This window comes from Oncorhynchus gorbuscha, linkage group LG02 (genome assembly GCF_021184085.1).
Source record: "Oncorhynchus gorbuscha isolate QuinsamMale2020 ecotype Even-year linkage group LG02, OgorEven_v1.0, whole genome shotgun sequence".
Lineage (NCBI taxonomy): Eukaryota > Metazoa > Chordata > Actinopteri > Salmoniformes > Salmonidae > Oncorhynchus > Oncorhynchus gorbuscha.
The window spans coordinates 53,034,101-53,056,025 of record NC_060174.1 but is presented as its reverse complement, the minus strand read 5'-3'; the positions used below and the strand labels follow the sequence as shown (position 1 = coordinate 53,056,025).

Genomic DNA, 21,925 nt, shown 5'->3' with positions numbered 1-21,925 from the left:
TGTGTTGTATCGTCATTATCGTTATTAAAGATGTATGAAGACAACCACGCTGCATTTTGGTCCTCATCTCCTTCATCGGAAGAAAACCTTAACAGAATCACCCACCACAACAGGACCAAGCGGCGTGGTGACAGGCAGCGGCAGCAGGAGCAGCGAAATCCAGATTTCTGGACATGGGAGGAAATCTTGGATGGTAAAGGACCCTGCGCTCAGCCTGGAGAATATCGCCGCCCCAAAGAAGAGCTGGAGGCGAAGAAGGCGGAGAGGCGCTGGTATGAGGAGGCGACGCGGTTGGAAGCCCGAGAGTCAGCCCCAAAAATTTCTTGGGGGGAGGCACAGGGAGAGTGTGGCAGAGTCAGGAGTCAGACCTGAGCCAACTCCCCCTGTTTATCGTAAGGAGCCAAGGAGGAAACCAGAACCAGAGCCGGTGTTGGAGGTGAGCGAAGCAGAGACTGTGAAGGAGTTAATGGGGAAATTGGAGGAGAGAGTTATGAGGGAATTGCTGTTTTGGTGCATGAGGCACGGAATTCGCCCGACGGAGCGTGTCAGGGATTTGATGGCACCTGGGTCAGTTCTCCATACTCGTCCTGAGGTGCGTGCTAGTCGGCTGGTGAAGATGGTGCCAGCCTCACGCACCAGGCCTCCTGTGCACCTCCCTAGCCTTGCACGTCCTGTGCCAGCTCAGCGCTACAGTGCGCCTAGCAGTGCTAAGCGTGGCGGGCGTGGTACTGGTCAGGCACCATGTTTTGCGGTGGAACGCACGGTGTCCCCAGTACGCATGCTTAGCCCGGTGCGCTACATCTCAGCTCCTCACATCTGCCGGGCTAGGGTGAAGATCTAGCCAGGGCGGTTGGTGCCAGCCCTGTTCTCAAGATCTCCAGTACGCCTTCACGGTCCGGTCCATCCAGTGCCCCCTCCACACACCAGCCCTCCGGCGGCAGCTCCCCGCACCAGGCTTCCTGTGTGTGTCCTCGGCCCAGTACCACCAGTGCCAGCACCACACATCAGGCCTACAGTGCGCCTCGCCTGCCCAGCGCTGCCAGAGCCTTCCTCCTCTCCAGCGCTGGCGGAGTCTCGAGAGGCCCCTCTGTCCCGAGCTGCCCCTCAGTCCAGTGGGTTCATTTAGAAGGGTCGCCGTGGTTAGGAGGCCACGGAGGCGGACAATAAGGCGGAATAAGACTATGGTGAAGTGGGGGCCACGTCCAGCACCAGATCCGCCACCGCGGACAGATGCCCACCCAGACTCTCCCCAATAGGTTCAGGTTTTGCGGCCGGAGTCCGCACCTTGGGGGGTTGGGGGGGGGGGGGGGGTACTGTTACATCCTAACCATGGTTTGCTTTGTATGTTTCTATGTTTTGTTTGGTCAGGATGTGATCTGAGTTGGCATTCTATGTTGGATGTCTTGTTCCTGTCTCTGTGTATGTTTGCACCAGATAGGGCTGTTTCGGTTTTTACATTGTTTTGTATTGTATCGCCATTATCTTTATTAAACATGTATAAAGACAACCACGCTGCATTTTGGTCCTCCTCTCCTTCATCGGAAGAAAACCTTAACAGCCTCGCCCGAGTCCATATGGGAGTTGAAGCATTGGGGCAAGACTTTAACTACTAATAAAAAGTACAATATATATATATATATATATACAGGAGAGCAACTCATCTGATTTGATTGACATCACAGAGCCTGCTGAGACTGAACCTAGGCCTGTTCAGACTGTTCAGACAGACACAAGACCAGGTAAGGATAGCACTGAGAATCACATGCACTCATTAAAGGATCATTGTCATACAATTGTATGAATATTGTATATTTATATCCCAGTTTGTAAGTCGCTCTGGATAAGAGCGTCTGCTAAATGACTTAAATGTAAAAATGTAAATGTAAATATATATATATATATATATATATATATATATACAATTAAAAATGCTTCCTTCTGGTTCACAGAAGAACTCTGGAGCTCTGTCACCTCCCTGACCAAGGCACTAATCCCCTGATTGCTCAGTTTTGCTGGGCGGCCAGCTCTAGGAAGAGTCTTGGTGGTTCCAAACTTCTTCCATTTAAGAATGATGGAGGCCATTCTGTTCTTGAGGACCTTCAATGCTGCAGAAATATTTTGGTATCCTTCCCCAGATCTGTGCCTTGACAAGTCCTTCATGGCTTTGTTTTTGCTCTGACATTCATTGTCAACTGTGGGACCTTATATAGACAGGTGTGTGCCTTTCCAAATCATGTCCGATCAATTTAAGTTACCACTGGTGGACTCCAATCAAGTTGTAGAAACATGTCAAGGATGGTCAATCGGAACAGGATGCACCTGAGATCAATTTAGAGTGTAAAAGCAAAGGGTCTGAATACTTATGTAAATAAGGTATTTCTGTTTTTTTATGTATATAAAAATTTGCAACAATTTCCAAAAACCTGTTCTCACTTTGTCAGAATGGGGTATTGTGTGTAAATTGATGAGGATTTATTTGTATATATTTACATTTTAGAATAAGGCTGTAACGTAACAAAATGTGGAAAAAGGGAAGGGGTCTGAAAACTTTCCGAATGCACCTAATAGCATTTAGCAAAAAATAATAGAATATAATCTATGAATTATATATCTGAGAACAGCAATATTTTACACACACAAATGTACCCATAAGTAATCATTTTTGATGAAAACAAATGTGAAAAATTGGTGGATTTAGCGTTTTGGAAAGAATCTCTTCATATGGACATTTTGATTCATTTCAATATTGATGTGTCACAAAGATACATACAGAGGGTTTTTGTTTAGAAGGAAATATGCCCTTAACTGTAGTTAACTGCTGAAGAGACACCTAACAAATGACACATGAAAAGTGCTCTTTAAGCACCTTGGCTAGTTATTTCTTTAATTTTGTCTACTGTACAGTATGTTTACATAACCATCTTATGATATGATAAGGGTTAGGACTATGAGAAGCCTAGCTAGCGTTTTCCAGACTCACATTTCACTAAGTAGATGGGTTATTAAACCCATGACACTGGTGACTGATTTCTCTCCCCACACTGCGCGATGAAATTCCTAGTGTGACCGCCGCTTTGAGCGGGTGGTTGTGAAGGGCATGGCGTGTGTGTCGTGATGCCCCGGGGGTCGTCTCTATGGAGAGCTATGGACCTCATACCTCTGGAATGTCCCAACGTCCTGCAGTATAGTGTCAGCAAAGAAGTTAGGGGTCATTCACACAATGCCCACCTCAAAGTGTGTTTGTTCGGGACTGACAGGCAGAGAAGGTGTTTATACTTGCGACCTTGTCAGTCTGACAGAAACGGGACACGATAACGGCAGCGCTGTCATTCCTCTCCTGACGCCTGCCTCTTGAGACTTGATGCAGCAACACTAAGTGAACAGTGAAAACAAAACATGAAATAACTTTTCTGTGTTGTCACAGCAACTGAGTACGTGATACTGAGTACGTGTCACTGGCACACACCTTTTGATAGGTGGTGATAGGCAGTATTAAAACTACATCAAGCCAAACAACCCCCCTACCTGTTGAGCTTGAAAGTCAAGGCAGTGGTGCAGTTCTTGACACAAACCGATGCGCCTGGCACCAACTATCATATCCCGTTCAAAGGAACATCAATCTTTTGTCTTGCCCATTCCCTCCCTGAATACATTGAGGATACAATACATGGATTACTGTGTATCTTCCTCTATATTTTTTACTACAAAACATAGAAACCTGCCATGTTCACATATGTTGATGTTGGGCTGGTGCTGGAGATGATGAATATGAAGTTGAAAAATGGCCCTTATATATACAGTTGAATTCATAAGTTTACATACACTTAGGTTGGAGTCATTCACACTCGTATTTCAACCACTCCACAAATGTCTTGTTAACAAACTATAGTTTTGGCAAGTCGGTTAGGACATTGGGAGCAATTTCCAAACTCCTGAAGGTACCACTTTCATCTTTACAAATAATAGCACCCAAGTATAAACACCATGGGACCACGCAGCCGTTATTCCGCTCAGGAAGGAGACGTGTTCTGTCTCCTGGAGATGAACGTACTTTGGTGCAAAAAGTGTAAATCAATCCCAGAACAACTGCAAAGGACCTTGTGAAGATACTGGAAGAAACAGGTACAAAAGTATCTATATCCACAGCAAAACAAGTACAATATCGACATAACCTGAAAGGTCGCTCAGGAAGGAAGAAGCCACTGCTCCAAAACCGCAACTGCACATGGGGACAAAGATTGTACTTTTTGGAGAAATGTCCTCTGGTCTGATGAAACAAAAACTGTTTGGCCATAATGACCATTGTTATGTTTGGAGGAAAAAGGGGGAGGCTTGCAAGCCAAAGAATACCATCCCAACCATGAAGCACGGGGGTGGCAGCATCATGTTGTGGGGGTGCTTTGCTGCAGGAGGGACTGGTGCACTTCACAAAATTGATGTCAGGAAAATTATGTGGATATGTTGAAGCAACATCTCAAGACATATGTCAGGAAGTTGAAGCTTGGTCACAAATGGGTCTTCCAAATGGACAATGACCCCAAGCATACTTCCAAAGTTGTGGCAAAATGGCTTCAGGACAACAAAGTCAAGGTATTGGAGTGGCCACCACAAAGCCCTGACCTCAATCCTATAGAAAATGTGTGGGCAGAACTGAAAAAGTGTGTGGGAGCAAGGAGGCCTACAAACCTGACTCAGTTACCCCAGCTCTGTCAGGAGGAATGGGCCAAAATTCACCCGTCTTATTGTGGGAAGCTTGTGGAAGGCTACCCGAAACGTTTGACCCAAGTTTAACAATGCTACCAAATACTAATTGAGTGTATGTAAACTTCTGACCCACCGGGAATGTGATGAAATAAATTAAAGCTGAAATAAATAATTCTCTCTATTATTATTCTAACATTTCACATTCTTAAAATAAAGTGGTGATCCTAACTGACCTAAAACAGGGAATATTTACTAGGATTCAATGTCAGGAATTGTGAAAAGCTTAGTTTAAATGTATTTTTGTTAAGGTGTATGTAAACATCCGACTTCAACTCTGTATGTATTAGCCTATTTGACAATGGTTTTGGGTACATTTTACCCTCTCTAGTTTGTCTACTCTTAATCATAGTATGAGACTATTGTTTGGTTTATGTATAGTCTTTGAGTTTGGTTAGTTTTGAAGAGGTACGAAGAGAGATGACTGATCTAAGAATACACTGGTTAAGTTTGTTGGCATGATTACCAGCCTCTTTACTGTCCTACTACTTAATGCATCTTCCTGGATTGATCTCACACTAAGTCCAAAGTACTTTCAAAGCAATTGAAATGCAAGTGCTGTTGACTTAGGGAAGGATTCCATATCAACATACTCTATGTCCTCAGCTGTTGAGCCCAACCATGCCCCATTGTCTGTATGTGGAATTCCAGGGATACTCAGTCACTGTTGTGTTGGAGAGGAGTTTCTGGGGTGGGGTGAGAGAGTGGAAGTCAGGTCAGGCTTCATAGATGTGATAGTAAGTCGCTCTGAATAAGAGCATCTGCTAAATGACTTAAATGTAGATGTAATCACAAGGCCATTTTGATTATCTAAAGACTCAGATAGAATCAGATACCAAACAGTCCATTTGGCCTGAGAAAAAGCCATACACATGACATTGCTTCTTACCATGATGAATGGGAACTAAAATCTGATTCTAGATCTGTGTTTGTCTCCCCTCCAGACTCCAAGGCCATCGTGGATGGGAACCTGAAGTTGATCCTGGGTCTGATCTGGACTCTGATCTTGCACTACTCCATCTCCATGCCCATGTGGGAGGACGAGGATGATGAGGAGGCCAAGGAACTGAGCCCCAAGCAGAAGCTGCTTGGCTGGATCCGGAACAGGGTGCCTGAGCTGCCCATCAACAACTTCCACCGTGACTGGAGGGACGGCAAGGCCCTAGGAGCTCTGGTAGACAACTGTGCCCCTGGTTAGTACATGTTGATTTCATGTTGCCCCTTATATGTCCCCAGGACACACCTCCCTGACAGACACAGCACTCCTCCCATGGGAACTTTAGTTCCTGGTAGGATAACATATCTTCATCAGAACCCAATTACATACAAAACATCAAGATGTCAATTTCTGGTCGAGGCAGAAATCCTAACATCTCGCAATGTTGAAGATAACAATTTCAATTTGAGGGAGAAATGTATATAACATCTTGGTATGGTCAATATACACATTTTTGGTAGAAAGAATTTTTTAAATTTTTATTATTAATTTTACACCATTTTCATGGTATCCAATTGATAGTCTTGTCTCAAAACTGCAACTCCCGTACGGCTTTGGAGAGGCAAAGGTCGAGAGCCATGTATCCTCCGGGACACAACCCAACCAAGCAGCACTGCTTCTTGACACAATGCCTGATTAACCTGGAAGCCAGCCACATCAATGTGTCGGAGGAAACACCGTACACCTGGCGACCGTGTCAGCGTGCATGCGCCCGGCCTGCCACAGGAGTTGTGATGTGACAAGGACATCCCTGCCGGCCAAACCCTCACCTAACCCAGACAGCGCTGGGCCAATTGTGCACCGCCCCATGGGTCTTCCAGTCACAGCCAGATGCGACAGACCCTGGACTCGAACCAGGATCTCTAGTGTCACAGTTAGCAACTTTGATGCAGTCCCTTAGACCACTGCGCCACTCGGGAGGCCCAAGAGACAGAAATTCTATGTAACATCTCGGGATGCTCAAGATACTGATTTCCCTAACTGTGCCCCTGGTAAGAACTGACTCGGGAACAGTTTAGTGAGAGTTAATGTGACTAAAGGACAATGGTAGTTTCCTGGTACGAACTGAATTGGGAACCGTTTGGTGCAATTAATGTGACTAATGGAGAATGGTAGATCCCTGGTAAGTGCTGTGCCAGGTCATTTCGTCTTCCATCAGACACATGTGTGGGAAGTTACTGTGGTGAGATGTCAGTGTCAGCTATGAGTCAGTTGTTGTATTCGATATAGTATCACTTATACACCCTGGCAAAGGCAGTGGGCCTCGTTGGGCCTGTTTAGTCAGTGGTAAAGAGAGAGAGAGAGAGAGTGGAGAGAGAGGAATACAGAGTGACAGAGACAAGGACAGAGAGAGAAGGTTGGAGAGAGAAGAAAGAGAGTGATTGAAAAATCAACAGAGAGAGGAGAGAAAGAGCTCTAGTGCGTCCCTACCAGCTGTCCCAGACTAAGTGAAGTAGCTCTCTTCAGCCTCCCCACACAACACCCCCAAATTTGGGCACGATTCCTCTTCATCTGTCAAGGAAGATGTGCTTATATGCTTGGCATGGTGTTAAAAAGCAGGCCGTTCTGTGCTAGAGATTGATGGCACGAGGATAAGCATTGGAGGAGGAGTGGAGATTCACAGAGATGACTCGTTGACTTGAAATGCCTCCAATTTGACCAGAAGTTACTGCACAATCTGACCCTCTGACATAAAGCTTTAAATGTCTCATTTTGAGTTATAGAACGGAGAGAGGAGTCTAGAACACTGTGGTTGAATGTTTACATGACTCAGAAAGCCTGACGTGAAAGAGTGACTTTCAAACAACTAACTAGCTACAGCTGAGACCATACAAGGCCCAGGTTCCTTACTGAATATGTGATATCATTTAGGAAGTTGACAAATCCTGCCCTGCTCAAATCCTTAGAATTAGTTTGTAATGTACACTACTGTTCAAAATTTGGGGTCTCTTAGAAATGTCCTTGTTTTCCATGAAAACATACATGAAATGAGTTGCAAAATGAAGAGGAAATATAGTCAAGACATTGACAAGGTTATAAATAATGATTTTTAATTGAAATAATAATTGTCCTTCAATCTTTGCTTTTGTCAAAGAATCCTCAATTTGCAGCAATTACAGCCTTGCAGAGACCTTTGGCATTCTAGTTGTCAATTTGTTGAGGTAATCTGAAGAGATTTCACCCCATGCTTCCTGAAGCAACTCCCACAAGTTGGATTGGCTTGATGGGCACTTCTTACGTACCATACGTTCAAGCTGCTCCCACAACAGCTCAATAGGGTTGAGATCCGGTGACTGTGCTGACCACTCCATTATAGACAGAACACCAGCTGACTGCTTTTTCCCTAAATAGTCATTGCTTAGTTTGGAGCTGTGCTTTGGGTCTTTGTCCTGTTGTTGGAGGTAATTGGCTCCTATTAAGTGCCGTCCACGGGGCATGGCATTGCAAAATGGAGTGATAGCCTTCCTTCTTCAAGATCCCTTTTACCCTGTACAAATCTCCCAATTTACCACCACCAAATCACTCCCAGACCATCACATTGCCTCCACCATGCTTGACAGATGGCGTCAAATACTCCTCTAGCATCTTAAAAAATGTTCTGCGTCTCGCAAATTTCTTCTTTGTGATCCGAACACCTCAAATTTAGATTTGTCTATCCATAACACTTTTTTCCAATCTTCCTCTGTCCGGTGTCTGTTTTATTTTACCCATTTTAATCTTTTCTTTTTATTGGCCTGTCTGAGATATGGCTTTTTCTTTGCATCTCTGCCTAGAAGGCCAAGTTCCCAGAATTGCCTCTTTAATTTGGATGTTGAGACTGGTGTTTTGCGGGTAGTATTCAATGAAGCTGCCAGATGAGGACATGTGAGGCTAAATACTAGACACTCTAATGTACTTGTCCTCTTGCTCAGTTGTGCACCGGGGCCTCCCAGTCCTCTTTCTATTCTGGTTAGGGCCAGTTTGCGCTGTTCTGTGAAGGGAGTAATACACAGTGTTGTACTAGATCTTCAGTTTCTTGGCAATTTCTCACATGGAATAGCCTTCATTTCTCAGAACAAGAATAGACTGACGAGTTTCAGAACAAAGTTCTTTGTTTCTAGCCATTTTGAGCCTGTAATCAAACCCGCAAATGCTGACGTTCCACATAGTCAACTAGTCGAAGAAGGCCAGTTTAATTGCTTATTTAATCAAAACAACAGTTTTCAGCTACGCTAACATCATTGCAAAATGATCAATTATTCTTTTAAAATTATAAACTTGGATTAACTAACACAATGTACCATTGGAACACAGGAGTGATGGTTGCTGATAATGGGCCTCTGTACGCCTATGTAGATTTTCCATAAAAAATCCAGCTACAATAGTAATTTACAACATTAACCTGTTAAGCCTAGCCCTGTTTACTGCCCCTTCTGGAGGAATTGGCTATCCATATAAAACAGGATGAATTTTTGTCAAAAGTTGCTAATATATGCATATAAAAAATATAATCGAATAGAAAACACTCTAAAGCTTCTAAAACCGTTTACATTTTGTCTCTATGTAAAGCAGAAGTCTCAGGGCATGCATTCTCCCAAAGTCTCTCTTGTCATGGAAAAAGTTGGCCCAACTTTGACGTCATCGTATACGCCTTCCCAAACAACTACCGCTCTGGGAACAGTCTGTACGTGTTCGGCGCGAAGCCTGCTTTCAATGGGGCTTCTCATTGTGAGAATCGCGCGCTCACGAGACGTTGAGCGTGCCGAAAGGTCTCGGTCACGCCAAAAAAAAGTGTACGTTTATGCGCGCTCTGCTCCCGCTCTCTCTTTTCTTCAGGAAACAATTAAAAGACGTGTGTGTTTCGCTTCGTCCTCACAATTGCTGTACACCTTTATAACATGTTAAAGCTTAATTATGAACATAGTTTGACAAGTTTACTCGACATATAATATATATTTTCGACGTTTTGGTGCGCATCCACTTGAATTTTGCCTACATTTCGACCGAAATGAGGCTATTTTGAGAACCGAAAGACGCAGACTTGAAAACTAAACGCTGTTTTGGTAAGTATAATCCCTTCCAGGTCTTTTGATGGAAGAACAGCAAAGGTAAGGGAATATTTATGTGTTCATTTTGGGTTTCTGTCGACTCCAAGATAGAGGAGGCATAATGATACATTTGGAGCGCCGACTCCTAGTATAGCCTAATGAACGAAACCTGTAACGTTAAAAATAAATGTAACACAGCGATTGAATTTAGAAGAATTGTATCTTCCTATACATATGTAAAACATGCATATTTAGTCAAAGTTTATGATGTGTATTCCTTGTTAGCTGACGTTATCTGCCGGAGCTATTTCATTTCTCCTGACATTTTAGTAGCATTTTTTGAACGATGCGTCATTGTAAACAGAGATTTATGGATATATATTGCAGATTATTGAAAAAAATGAATGTACTGTGTAACATGTTATATTACTGTCATCTGATGAAGATTTCAAAAGGTTAGCGAAATGATTTTGCATATGATTTTGCAAGATTGCATATTTTTCCTACTTGGCTATGCTAATGAGCTATGTCTGCGGTGGTGGTTTGACATAAATATGTGCTATGTTTTCGCCGTAAAACATTTTAGAAATCTGACTTGTTGCCTGGATTCACAACGAGTGTAGCTTTAATTCAATACCCTGCATGTGTATTTTAATGAACGTTTGATTTTTAACTAATACTATTAGCATTTAGCATAGCGCATTTGCATTTCCAGAGCTCTAGATGGGACGCCTGCGTGCCAGGTAGAAGCAAGAGGTTAACAATGTCTACACTGTATTTCTCATCAATTTGATGTTATTTTAATGGACAAAAAATTTGCTTTTCTTTCAAAAACAAGGACATTTCTAAGTGACCCCAAACTTTTGAGCGGTAGTGTAATAACGCGAGGGGTTCCCCTAGGGGAACGCCATCTCCCCCGTTCAGCTGGAACGTGGCGCATGGAATGCAAAAATATTCTTAGAAATATTTAACCTCCACACATTAACAAGTCCAATAGCTCAAATGAAAGATAAACACCTTGTTCATCTACCCAGCGAGTCAGATTTCTAAAATGTTTTACGGCGGAAACATAGCACATATGTATATCAAACCACCACTAGGAAAACATACAATATGTAGCCATATTGTCATGCAAATAGCACAATCACAAACGCAGGATTAAAAGAAAAATAATTCACTAACCTTTTGAAAATCTTCATCAGATGACAGTAATAGGACATGTTACACAGTACATTTATGTTTTTTTCAATAATATGCAATTTATATCCATAAATCTCTGTTTACAATGACGCCATGTTCAAAAAATGCTACTCAAATGTCCGGAGAAATGATGATAGCTCCGCCAGATAACGTCAGATAACAAGCAATACACATCATAAACTTTGACTAAATATACATGTTCTACATATAGTTAGAAAGATACACTTCTTCTTAATGCAACCGCTGTGTTACATTTATTTTTAACGTTACAGAATTCGTTCACTAGGCAATAATATGAGACGGCGCTCAGACATTAGCAGTATGTCTCCTCTATGTTGGAGTCCACAGAAACACAAAATTACCACATAAATATTCCCTTACCTTTGATGTTCTTCGATCAGAAGACGTGGAAGGAGTCATACTTACCAAAAACTGCGTTTGGCTTTCAAGTCTGTGTCTTTGGGTTATCAAACGCGTCAAATTCCGGCTGAAATGCAGCCAAAATTCTAGTGGATGCGCATCAAAACTTCAAAATGACATATTATATGTCGACTAAACTGGTCAAACTAAGTGCAGAATCAAACTTAGGATGTTCTAAACGTGCAAAACAATTATCAGCTCGAACAGACAAACTGACATCGTTTGGTGAATCCTGGAACAAAGAGAGCTCCAGACCCGACGCGCGCATGAGAGAGTACATGTATTTTCGCGTGACCCGAAGATTTTAGCTCGCCAATGGGCGAGGGAGCGCGCGATTCTCACAATGAAATGCCCCATTGAAAGGAGACATCGCGCTGAAGAGATAGAAACTGTTCCCAGATCCGCAACTGGTTAGGAAGGGTGGGGGCGATGACGTCAAAGTTGGCCCAACTTTTCAGATGACAAGAGAGAGTTTGGGAGAATGGCTGCCCTGAGAGTTCTGCTTTACATACAGACATAATTTGAACGGTTTTAGAAGCTTTAGAGTGTTTTCTATTCAATAATAATTATGATATGCATATATTAGCAATTTAGGACAGATTTGTTTTCTGTTTACTATGGGCACGCAATTCCTCCAAAGGGGGCAGTATTCTGCCTAGCCTTAACAGGTTTATTCTTAACAGACTTATAGTTTTGTTACAGATAGAGAAATCAGGTAGAACAAGAGTCGTCCCCACCTTTGTTCGAGAAAGTATTTCTCGTATATCCCTGCCAATATTCCAGCGCCAGATCAATGTAATATAAACGTTTAAACGTCACTATAATGTTACAGGAACACAGCAGCACCGCGGTGTCAGTGATAACGACATACTATACTTGTTGAGCTCTGGGTTCTTTGAGTCAGTGAACTCACTGCATTGATAACAGATAATTAAGCATTAGCAGCACAAGGCACATCATTTATGGCCTCACGAGTGGCGCAGTGATTTACGGCACTGCATCGCAGTGCTAGAGGCGTTTACCCACAGACCCGGGTTTGGTCCCGGGTTATATCACAACCGGCCGTAATCGGGAGTCCAATAGGGCGGCGCACAATTGGCCAGCGTCGTCCCTGTTAGGGGAGGGTTTGGCCGGGGTAGGCCGTCATTGTACATAAGAATTTGTTCTTAATTAACTGACTTGCCTAGTTAAATAAAGGTACTTTAAAAATAAATAAATAAGCACATAGAAATAGAATTACATTGCGGTCCACACATCATAGACCCATTGACTTGAATGGGAATGCTAATTCCAATAAGTCTATTTCTAGTTTTTAGCCTGTTTGCTTTAGCCCTCAGTGTCCGACAGGGAAAGTGAAAGGACGTCTTTTGCTTTAGGATGCCATCTTAACCCTGAGAGGATGCCATCTTAATCCACTTAGTCACTCCCTCCTTCCTCCCTCTCTACCTCTCTCCCATTGTTTCCCTCTCTCTTTCCCTGTAGGTCTGTGCCCTGACTGGCAGGCCTGGGACCCTAACCAGCCTGTGGAGAATGCCAGAGAGGCTATGCAGCAGGCTGACGACTGGCTGGGCGTTCCCCAGGTAAGACATACTACTCTGGGGACTACTGTCCCTTGAGGCTTGTCAAATTTGCAGTTTAACATGTTCAAATCACATTTTCAAATCCAAGTTCACATGTGAAAGTAAATCACATGTTCAAATCTAATTTGCAGTTTCACATGTAAGAAAATTCCACGTGTGAAAATCTCACTTTCACATGTGTAATTGCAAGTTCAAATGTAGTGATGAAATAGCGTTATTCTCCTCACGTGAAAAGGTGGTGTTAACATGTTGCAGTAGCAATGTTACAGTATGTAATGCCATTCTGGAAGAAGGTAACTTAGCCTCCACGAGTATAAAAATAATAATTTCTTATTTCTGAGCCATTCATTCGGAGTGTTACTCAATATTCTTGTAATGCTTAAATTACAGCTCAATTTGAGCAAATTATGAATTTGCGATTAATTACAGCAGGTCCTGCGATAAAGTCAATTACATTGTTTTATAATTTGACAGCCCTACATGACATAAAAATATAAAATTGCACATGTGAAAGTGTAGTGGACATGAGTCGGTCATGGTTCTTCATGGTCACGTGATGAAGTAGGCCCGCCTGCAACTTCAGAATTTAGCTTTTCCTGTGGGAGACCCGGGTTCTAATCCTGGCAGTTACAAAAGCACACATGAGAAATGTAAAATATTACACGTGAAATGTGAAACCACATGCAGGTGAAGTCAGAGGTTTACATACACTTAGGTTGGAGTCAGGCTAGGGTCCTTTTTTTTCTCAATTTCCGCCTGACTGACGTGCCCAAAGTAAACTGCCTGTTGCTCAGACCCTGAAGCTAGGAAATGCATATAATTGGTACCATTGGAAAGAAAACACTTTGAAGTTTGTAGAAATGTTTAAATAATGTAGGAGACTATAACACAATAGATATGGTAGGAGAAAATCCAAAGAAAAACCAGAGAGCCCATACTTTTACAATGGAAAGTACAGGGTAAAAATTAAATCTATCTCCCAGTATGCAATTCCTATGTCGTCCACTGGGTGTCAACACTCAATGCTCAAGGTTTCAGGCTTGTTTCTTCCAAAACGAGTAAGAATAATGAGTTTTACTACAAGGACATGGTCTTGGAAATTTGTGTATGCGTGCCCTAAGAAGAGAAGACACATTGAACATACCTCTTTCCTCTTTTACATTTTAGGGTATCTGAGGAGTCAATAGAAAAGTATTATGACTTGTTCTAACAAAGTTTATCGGTAAATCTTTGGATTCCTTTCTCTGCATGTTGAACGAGTGGATTAATCAAATCGATGGCGCCAACTGAACAGACTTTTTGGGATATAAAGAAGGATTTTATCTAACAAAATGACACTACATGTTATAGCTGGGACCCTTTGGATGACAAATCAGAGGAAGATTTTGAAAAAGTAAGTGAATATTTAATCGCTATTTGTGAATTTATGAAGCCTTTGTCGGTCAGTAAAATATTTTGATGTGGGGCTCCGTCCTCAAACAATCACATGGCATGCTTTCGATGTAATGGCTACTGTAAATGGGACAGTGCAGTTAGATTAACATGAATTTAAACTTTCAACCGATATAAGACACTTGTATGTACCTAAATGTTTAAAATCCATAATTTTTCTGATTATTTATTTGAATTGCACGCCCTCCAGTTTTATCGAAAGTTGGCCCGCTAGCAGGCGCCTAGCCTTAAGAAGTTTTAAAACTTGTTTTTCAAAAACTCCACAAATTTCTTGTTAATAAACTATAGTTTTGGAAAGCCAGTTAGGACATCTACTTTGTGCATGATACAAGGAATTGTTCCAACAATTGTTAACAGACAGATTATTTCACTTATAATTCACTGTATCACAATTCCAGTGGGTCAGAAGTTTACGTACACTAAGTTGACTCTGCCTTTAAACAGCTTGGAAAATTCCAGAAAATGGTGTTATGGCTATAGAAGCTTCTGATAAGCTAATTGTCATAATTTGAGTCAATTAGAGGTGTATCTGTGGATGTATTTCAACACCTACCTTTAAACTCAATGCCTCTTTGCTTGACATCATGGGAAAATCAAAAGAAATCAGCCAAGACCCCAGAATTTTTTTTCGTAGACCTCCACAAGTCTGGTTCATTCTTTTTTTAAATAATATGTTTATTATTTTACAATAAAAAAATCTAATAAAAAAGACAGCAATACTAACAATGACATTCATTGTACTGTTGAATGGGATGGCCAATTTAGAGGACAAAACTAAACTTAACTCACACATACACAAAATAAAACAAAATCCTATTAGGTGGTACATGTATAGGAAGACAGCATATAGTCATTACAAGCAGTGTAGTTAAGCCAAAAATACATGTTGAGTAGAGTACATCACAGAGTAGCAGCAGATCGTCAACCCAGTTATGAAGCGGGACTAAACAATTTATCCAGTATCTGCTGCCATATTTTGTAAAACATTGGACTTCTATTGTAGGTATTGTATCGAATATTTTCCATATGTATGGAAAATAGGTACAGGTAGGTACAGTCTCCAGTTTCCAAAATTGCAATATGAGCCTTTTGGCTAATAGAGTACAAAGAGAGATAGCTTTCCCTTCGTGGTTATTCCCATCAAGTGTACCAAACAGAGCCGTCAAGGGGTCTGGGGCTAGAACTCTATCAAAGGCTCTAGATAAATAATCAAAAATGAGAGCCCAGTAAACATGTAACTTAGGACATGTCCAGAATAAGTGGGACAATGTCCCCTCATCCTGCTTGCACCTCTCACACAGTGGTGAGGTGTCTGGAAATATTTTATGCAGTTTTACTTTTGAGTAATGTAACCTGTGTATCACCTTAAACTGTACAAGGTTGTGTCTGGCATTCACTGAACTGTGGTTTATATTCCTGAGAGCTTCTACCCAGTCCTCATCTGAGTTCTTGTTCCCAAGCCCTTTTAATGGTGTCTGTGGATACCTCTATGTGGGCCTGTAGAACATCATACAGTCTAGAGACCGACCCTTTTGAATGGGGTTTGACAAGGATCAAGCTATCTAAAATCATCATATCATAAAAATGGAGTTACTATTGAATCCAGTTTCTTAAAATGGCTTTGTGGTATGAAATTGGGTAGACATTGGAAGAGGTAAAGAAACCTGGGTAGGACAACCATTTTAATAGCGTTTATACGACCAATCAAGGAGATAGGCAGAGTTTTCCAAAAATCTATATTTTGTTTAAGCTGATATATTTTCATGTCCCAATTCGCTTTCAATAGCTGATCAAGGTCTCTTGTCACTACAATGCCAAGGCTTGTGAACTTGTCCATCACTGTTCTAAACGAGGTAGAAATTGCATATCCACAGGCCGTGATATTGGCATCAACTCACTTTTTTGCCAGTTTATCTTGTAGCCAGAGAAGGAGCCAAATGTGTTTATCAACTTATGTAAGGGTGGAATAGAAGTTTTAGGTTTGGACAAAAACAAAAGAACATCGTCTGCATATAGGGAAATTTTGTGCTGTGTGTCCTTTATTTTAACAGAAGCTATATCAGCACATGCCCGAATGCGAGTAGCAAGGGGTTCCATGGCTATAGCGAAGAGAGCAGGCGGAATAGGGCACCCCTGTCGGCAACCCTTGAACAAGCGGAATGACTGCAACATTTCTTGATTGGTTACCACGGACGCCATTGGGTGTGCATAAATAATTCTTATCCAATTAATAAATTCCTTTCCGAACCCGAAGTTCTCCAGAACCGACATCATATATTTCCACTCAATCCGGTCAAACGCCTTCTCTGCATCCAGAGCTATTACCACTGCCTCAACCTTATGATCGTGATACATTACGTTGAAAAGACGTATCAAATTGTAGTGTATATGTAGGCCCGGGATAAAACCTGTCTGGTCAGGGTGTATGATGTCAGAAATATATGTTTTCAATCGGTTTGCCAATATCTTTGTCAACACCTTGTTTTCTATGGGGAGTAACGACACGGGGCGATAAGATGACATCTCCATGGAATGTCGATCTTTTTTCAAGATCAGTGCTATTGTAGCCTCATACAGTGTTTGCGGGAGTTTGGCATTTTCTTTGGATTGTTTAAACATTTGCAACATAAGTGGAGCTCGACTGGCGCAGTACTTCTTATAGAATTCTATTACATATCCATCGGGCCCAGGGGCCTTGCTGTTTGGAAATTGTGCTATCACTGTGTTAATTTCCTCCAAAGTTATCCCTGCATCGAGTGCAGAAGCTGCCCCCCTGTCTAGTTTAGGAAGTTCACATTCAGCGAGAAAACGTTCCATAGTTTGTGGATCAGTAGCATTGCATTTTGATTGGTATAGCTCTGAGTAAAACTGTGCAAAGCATTTATTAATATCCTGCGGATCTGTTACTATTTTACCCTTCTTGTCTTTTATTTTGTGAATAGCACTAGATGCCTGTACATGCCTTAGCTGTCTTGCTAATAATTTATGTGGTTTGTCACCCAGTTCAAAATAACTTTGTTGCGTTCTAGCAATTAAAGAGCCCATCCGTTTCGAAAGGATGGTATTGTATTCATATTTTAACTTTGTGATCTTCTCAAGGACTGTATACGAGGAATTCGTACTAAAAACGTTCTCCTGTTCCCCTAACTCTCTTTCAATTTCTCTTAGCCTAGTATTGGCGTGTTTCTTCCTATCTGATGTATAAGAAATAATGTAACCTCTAATCACAGCCTTTAGAGATTCCCAAAGGGTGGAGTCGTCAACGTCCCCCGTGTCGTTAGTTCCGAGGAAAAAGGCAATCTGCTCCTTCAAATACTGACAAAAAGCCTCATCTTTCAGCAGGTATGCGTCTAAGCGCCACGGTCACCGACCTGTCGACATATTGTCGAGTTCAGCACCATGGACAGAGGAGAGTGGTCCGTAATTAGAATAGGGTGATAGGTAACCGACTCAGCTGCTGAAATTAGTTTGGAGTCCAACAAAAAATAGTCAATTCTGGAATATGATTTATGAACTGATGAAAAGAAAGAGTAATCCCTGTCTGTTGGGTGCGTCAGTCTCCAAATATCGACAATGTTAAGGTTTGTCATCAATGTATTTAGACAGACACTTGATTGTTGGAGTGACCTTGATAGCTGTTTATCTAAAAGAGGATCTAACGTACAGTTAAAGTCCCCTCCAACAATAACACCTGTATCTGAGATATTTGGTATGTCCTTAAATACCCTTGGAAAAAATAATGGATCATCGAAGTTGGGTCCATGTAAATTGACCAAGGTTACTGGTTTCGAATTCAGTGTACCAGCCACAATAATATACCGACCATTAGGATCTGAAATCGAGGATGAGTAAACAAACGGAATGTTTTTCCTTATCAGGATTGCTACCCTTCTCGCTTTTACATCAAAGTTAGACTGGAACTGTTATGCAGGTGAATGAGGACCCAAAAGCGACTTAACGGAAACAGAGTCTTTATTCCAGTCTTAAACAAAAGCGATAATCCTGGATATTATCTAGGTAAATGCAAAAACAGGAAAACTGAAATCCACTCGTCAGTAGAGAGGAACGACTGGAGACGCGACCACAGATTGCAGGTCGCTTCGGGAAGGCACCGGCCGTAGCTGACATTGACACCTGCTCACACGCAGCATCTGAAGAAGGTAAAAACACGACAGGGCGGAACAAGGACACAGAACAGCGAACATCAAACAAGGATCCGACAAGGACAGAAGCGGAAAACAGAGGGAGAAATAGGGACTCTAATCAGAGGGCAAAATAGGGGACAGGTGTGAAAAGAGTAAATGAGGTAGTTAGGAGAATGAGGAACAGCTGGGAGCAGGAACGGAACGATAGAGAGAGAGAGCGAGAGAGGGAGAGAGGGAGGGGGAGAGAGAGGGATAGAAAGAGGGAAAGAACCTAATAAGACCAGCAGAGGGAAACGAATAGAAGGGAAGCACAGAGACAAGACATGATAATCAATGACAAAACATGACAGTACCCCCACTCACCGAGCGCCTCCTGGCGCACTCGAGGAGGAACCCTAGCGGCAACGGAGGAAATCATCAATCAACGAACGGTCCAGCACGTCCCGAGATGGAACCCAACTCCTCTCCTCAGGACCGTAACCCTCCCAATCCACTAAGTACTGGTGACCACGTCCCCGAGAACGCATGTCCATGATCTTCCGTACCTTGTAAATAGGTGCGCCCTCGACAAGGACGGGGGGGGGAAGACGAACGGGGGCGCGAAGAAAAGGCTTGACACAGGAGACATGGAAGACAGGGTGGACGCGACGAAGATGTCGCGGAAGAAGCAGTCGCACAGCGACAGGATTGACGACCTGAGAGACACGGAACGGACCAATGAACCGCGGAGTCAACTTGCGAGAAGCTGTCGTAAGGGGAAGGTTACGAGTGGAAAGCCACACTCTCTGACCGCGACAATACCTAGGACTCTTAATCCTACGTTTATTGGCGGCTCTCACAGTCTGCGCCCTGTAACGGCAAAGTGCAGACCTGACCCTCCTACAGGTGCGCTCACAACGTTGGACAAAAGCCTGAGCGGAGGGAACGCTGGACTCGGCGAGCTGGGACGAGAACAGAGGAGGCTGGTACCCAAGACTACTCTGAAACGGAGATAGCCCGGTAGCAGACGAAGGAAGCGAGTTGTGAGCGTATTCTGCCCAGGGGAGCTGTTCTGCCCAAGACGCAGGGTTTCGAAAAGAAAGGCTGCGTAATATGCGACCAATCGTCTGATTGGCCCTTTCTGCTTGACCGTTAGACTGGGGATGAAAACCGGAAGAGAGACTGACGGAAGCACCAATCAAACGACAGAACTCCTCCAAAACTGTGACGTGAATTGCGGGCCTCTGTCTGAAACGGCGTCTAACGGGAGGCCATGAATTCTGAACACATTCTCAATGATGATTTGTGCCGTCTTCCTTAGCGGAAGGAAGCTTAGCGAGGGGAATGAAATGTGCCGCCTTAGAGAACCTATCGACAACCGTAAGAATCACAGTCTTCCCCGCAGACGAAGGCAGACCGGTAATAAAGTCTAAGGCGATGTGAGACCATGGTCGAGAAGGAATGGGAAGCGGTCTGAGACGACCGGCAGGAGGAGAGTTACCTGACTTAGTCTGCGCGCAGTCCGAACAAGCAGCCACGAAACGGCGCGTGTCATGCTCCTGAGTAGGCCACCAAAACCGCTGGCGAATAGAAGCAAGCGTACCCCGAACGCCGGGGTGGCCAGCTAACTTGGCAGAGTGAGCCCACTGAAGAACAGCCAGACGAGTAGAGACAGGAACGAAAAGAAGGTTACTAGGACAAGCGCGCGGCGACGCAGTGTGAGTGAGTGCTTGCTTTACCTGTCTCTCAATTCCCCAGACAATCAACCCGACTACACGCCCTTCAGGGAGAATCCCCTCGGGGTCGGTAGAAGCCACAGAAGAACTAAAGAGACGGGATAAGGCATCAGGCTTGGTGTTCTTATTACCCGGGCGATAAGAAATCACGAACTCGAAACGAGCGAAAAACAACGCCCAACGAGCTTGACGTGCATTAAGTCGTTTGGCAGAACGGATGTACTCAAGGTTCTTATGGTCAGTCCAAACGACAAAAGGAACGGTCGCCCCCTCCAACCACTGTCGCCATTCGCCTAGGGCTAAGCGGATGGCGAGCAGTTCGCGGTTACCCACATCATAGTTGCGTTCCGATGGCGACAGGCGATGAGAAAAATAAGCGCAAGGATGGACCTTATCGTCAGAATGGAAGCGCTGGGATAGAATGGCTCCCACGCCCACCTCTGAAGCGTCAACCTCGACAATGAATTGTTTAGTGACGTCAGGAGTAACAAGGATAGGAGCGGATGTAAAACGCTTCTTGAGGAGATCAAAAGCTCCTGGGCGGAACCGGACCACTTAAAGCACGTCTTGACAGAAGTAAGAGCTGTGAGAGGGGCAGCAACTTGACCGAAATTATGAATGAAACGCCGATAGAAATTAGCGAAACCGAGAAAGCGCTGCAACTCGACACGTGACTTTGGAACGGGCCAATCACTGACAGCCTGGACCTTAGCGGGATCCATCTGAATGCCTTCAGCGGAAATAACAGAACCGAGAAATGTGACAGAGGAGACATGAAAGGCGCACTTCTCAGCCTTCACGTAGAGACAATTCTCTAAAAGGCGCTGGAGTACACGTCGAACGTGCTGAACATGAATCTCGAGTGACGGTGAAAAAATCAGGATATCGTCAAGGTAGACGAAAACAAAGATGTTCAGCATGTCTCTCAGTACATCATTAACTAATGCCTGAAAGACAGCTGGAGCATTAGCGAGACCGAACGGCAGAACCCGGTATTCAAAATGCCCTAACGGAGTGTTAAACGCCGTTTTCCACTCGTCCCCCTCTCTGATGCGCACGAGATGGTAAGCGTTACGAAGGTCCAACTTAGTAAAGAACCTGGCTCCCTGCAGAATTTCGAAGGCTGACGACATAAGGGGAAGCGGATAACGATTCTTAACCGTTATGTCATTCAGCCCTCGATAATCCACGCAGGGGCGCAGAGTACCGTCCTTCTTTTTAACAAAAAAACCCCGCTCCGGCGGGAGAGGAAGAAGGCACCACGGTACCGGCGTCGAGAGAAACAGACAGATAATCCTCGAGAGCCTTACGTTCGGGAGCCGACAGAGAGTATAGTCTACCCCGAGGGGGAGTGGTCCCCGGAAGGAGATCAATACAACAATCATACGACCGGTGAGGAGGAAGGGAGTTGGCTCTGGACCGACTGAAGACCGTGCGCAGATCATGATATTCCTCCGGCACTCCTGTCAAATCACCAGGTTCCTCCTGAGAAGAGGGGACAGAAGAAACAGGAGGGATAGCAGACATTAAACACTTCACATGACAAGAAACGTTCCAGGATAGGATAGAATTACTAGACCAATTAATAGAAGGATTATGACATACTAGCCAGGGATGACCCAAAACA

General features: G+C 43.5%; 1 protein-coding gene across 1 annotated transcript in view; it reads left to right on the top strand.

Moving 5' to 3' along the window:
* Positions 1 to 21,925, top strand: part of LOC123993160 (filamin-C-like) — a 76,907-nt gene that overhangs the window by 4,455 nt on the left and 50,527 nt on the right. Inside the window, 2 exon segments of the mRNA XM_046295011.1 lie at positions 5,706 to 5,954; positions 12,889 to 12,986. Coding sequence (XP_046150967.1) covers positions 5,706 to 5,954; positions 12,889 to 12,986 — 347 coding nt within the window.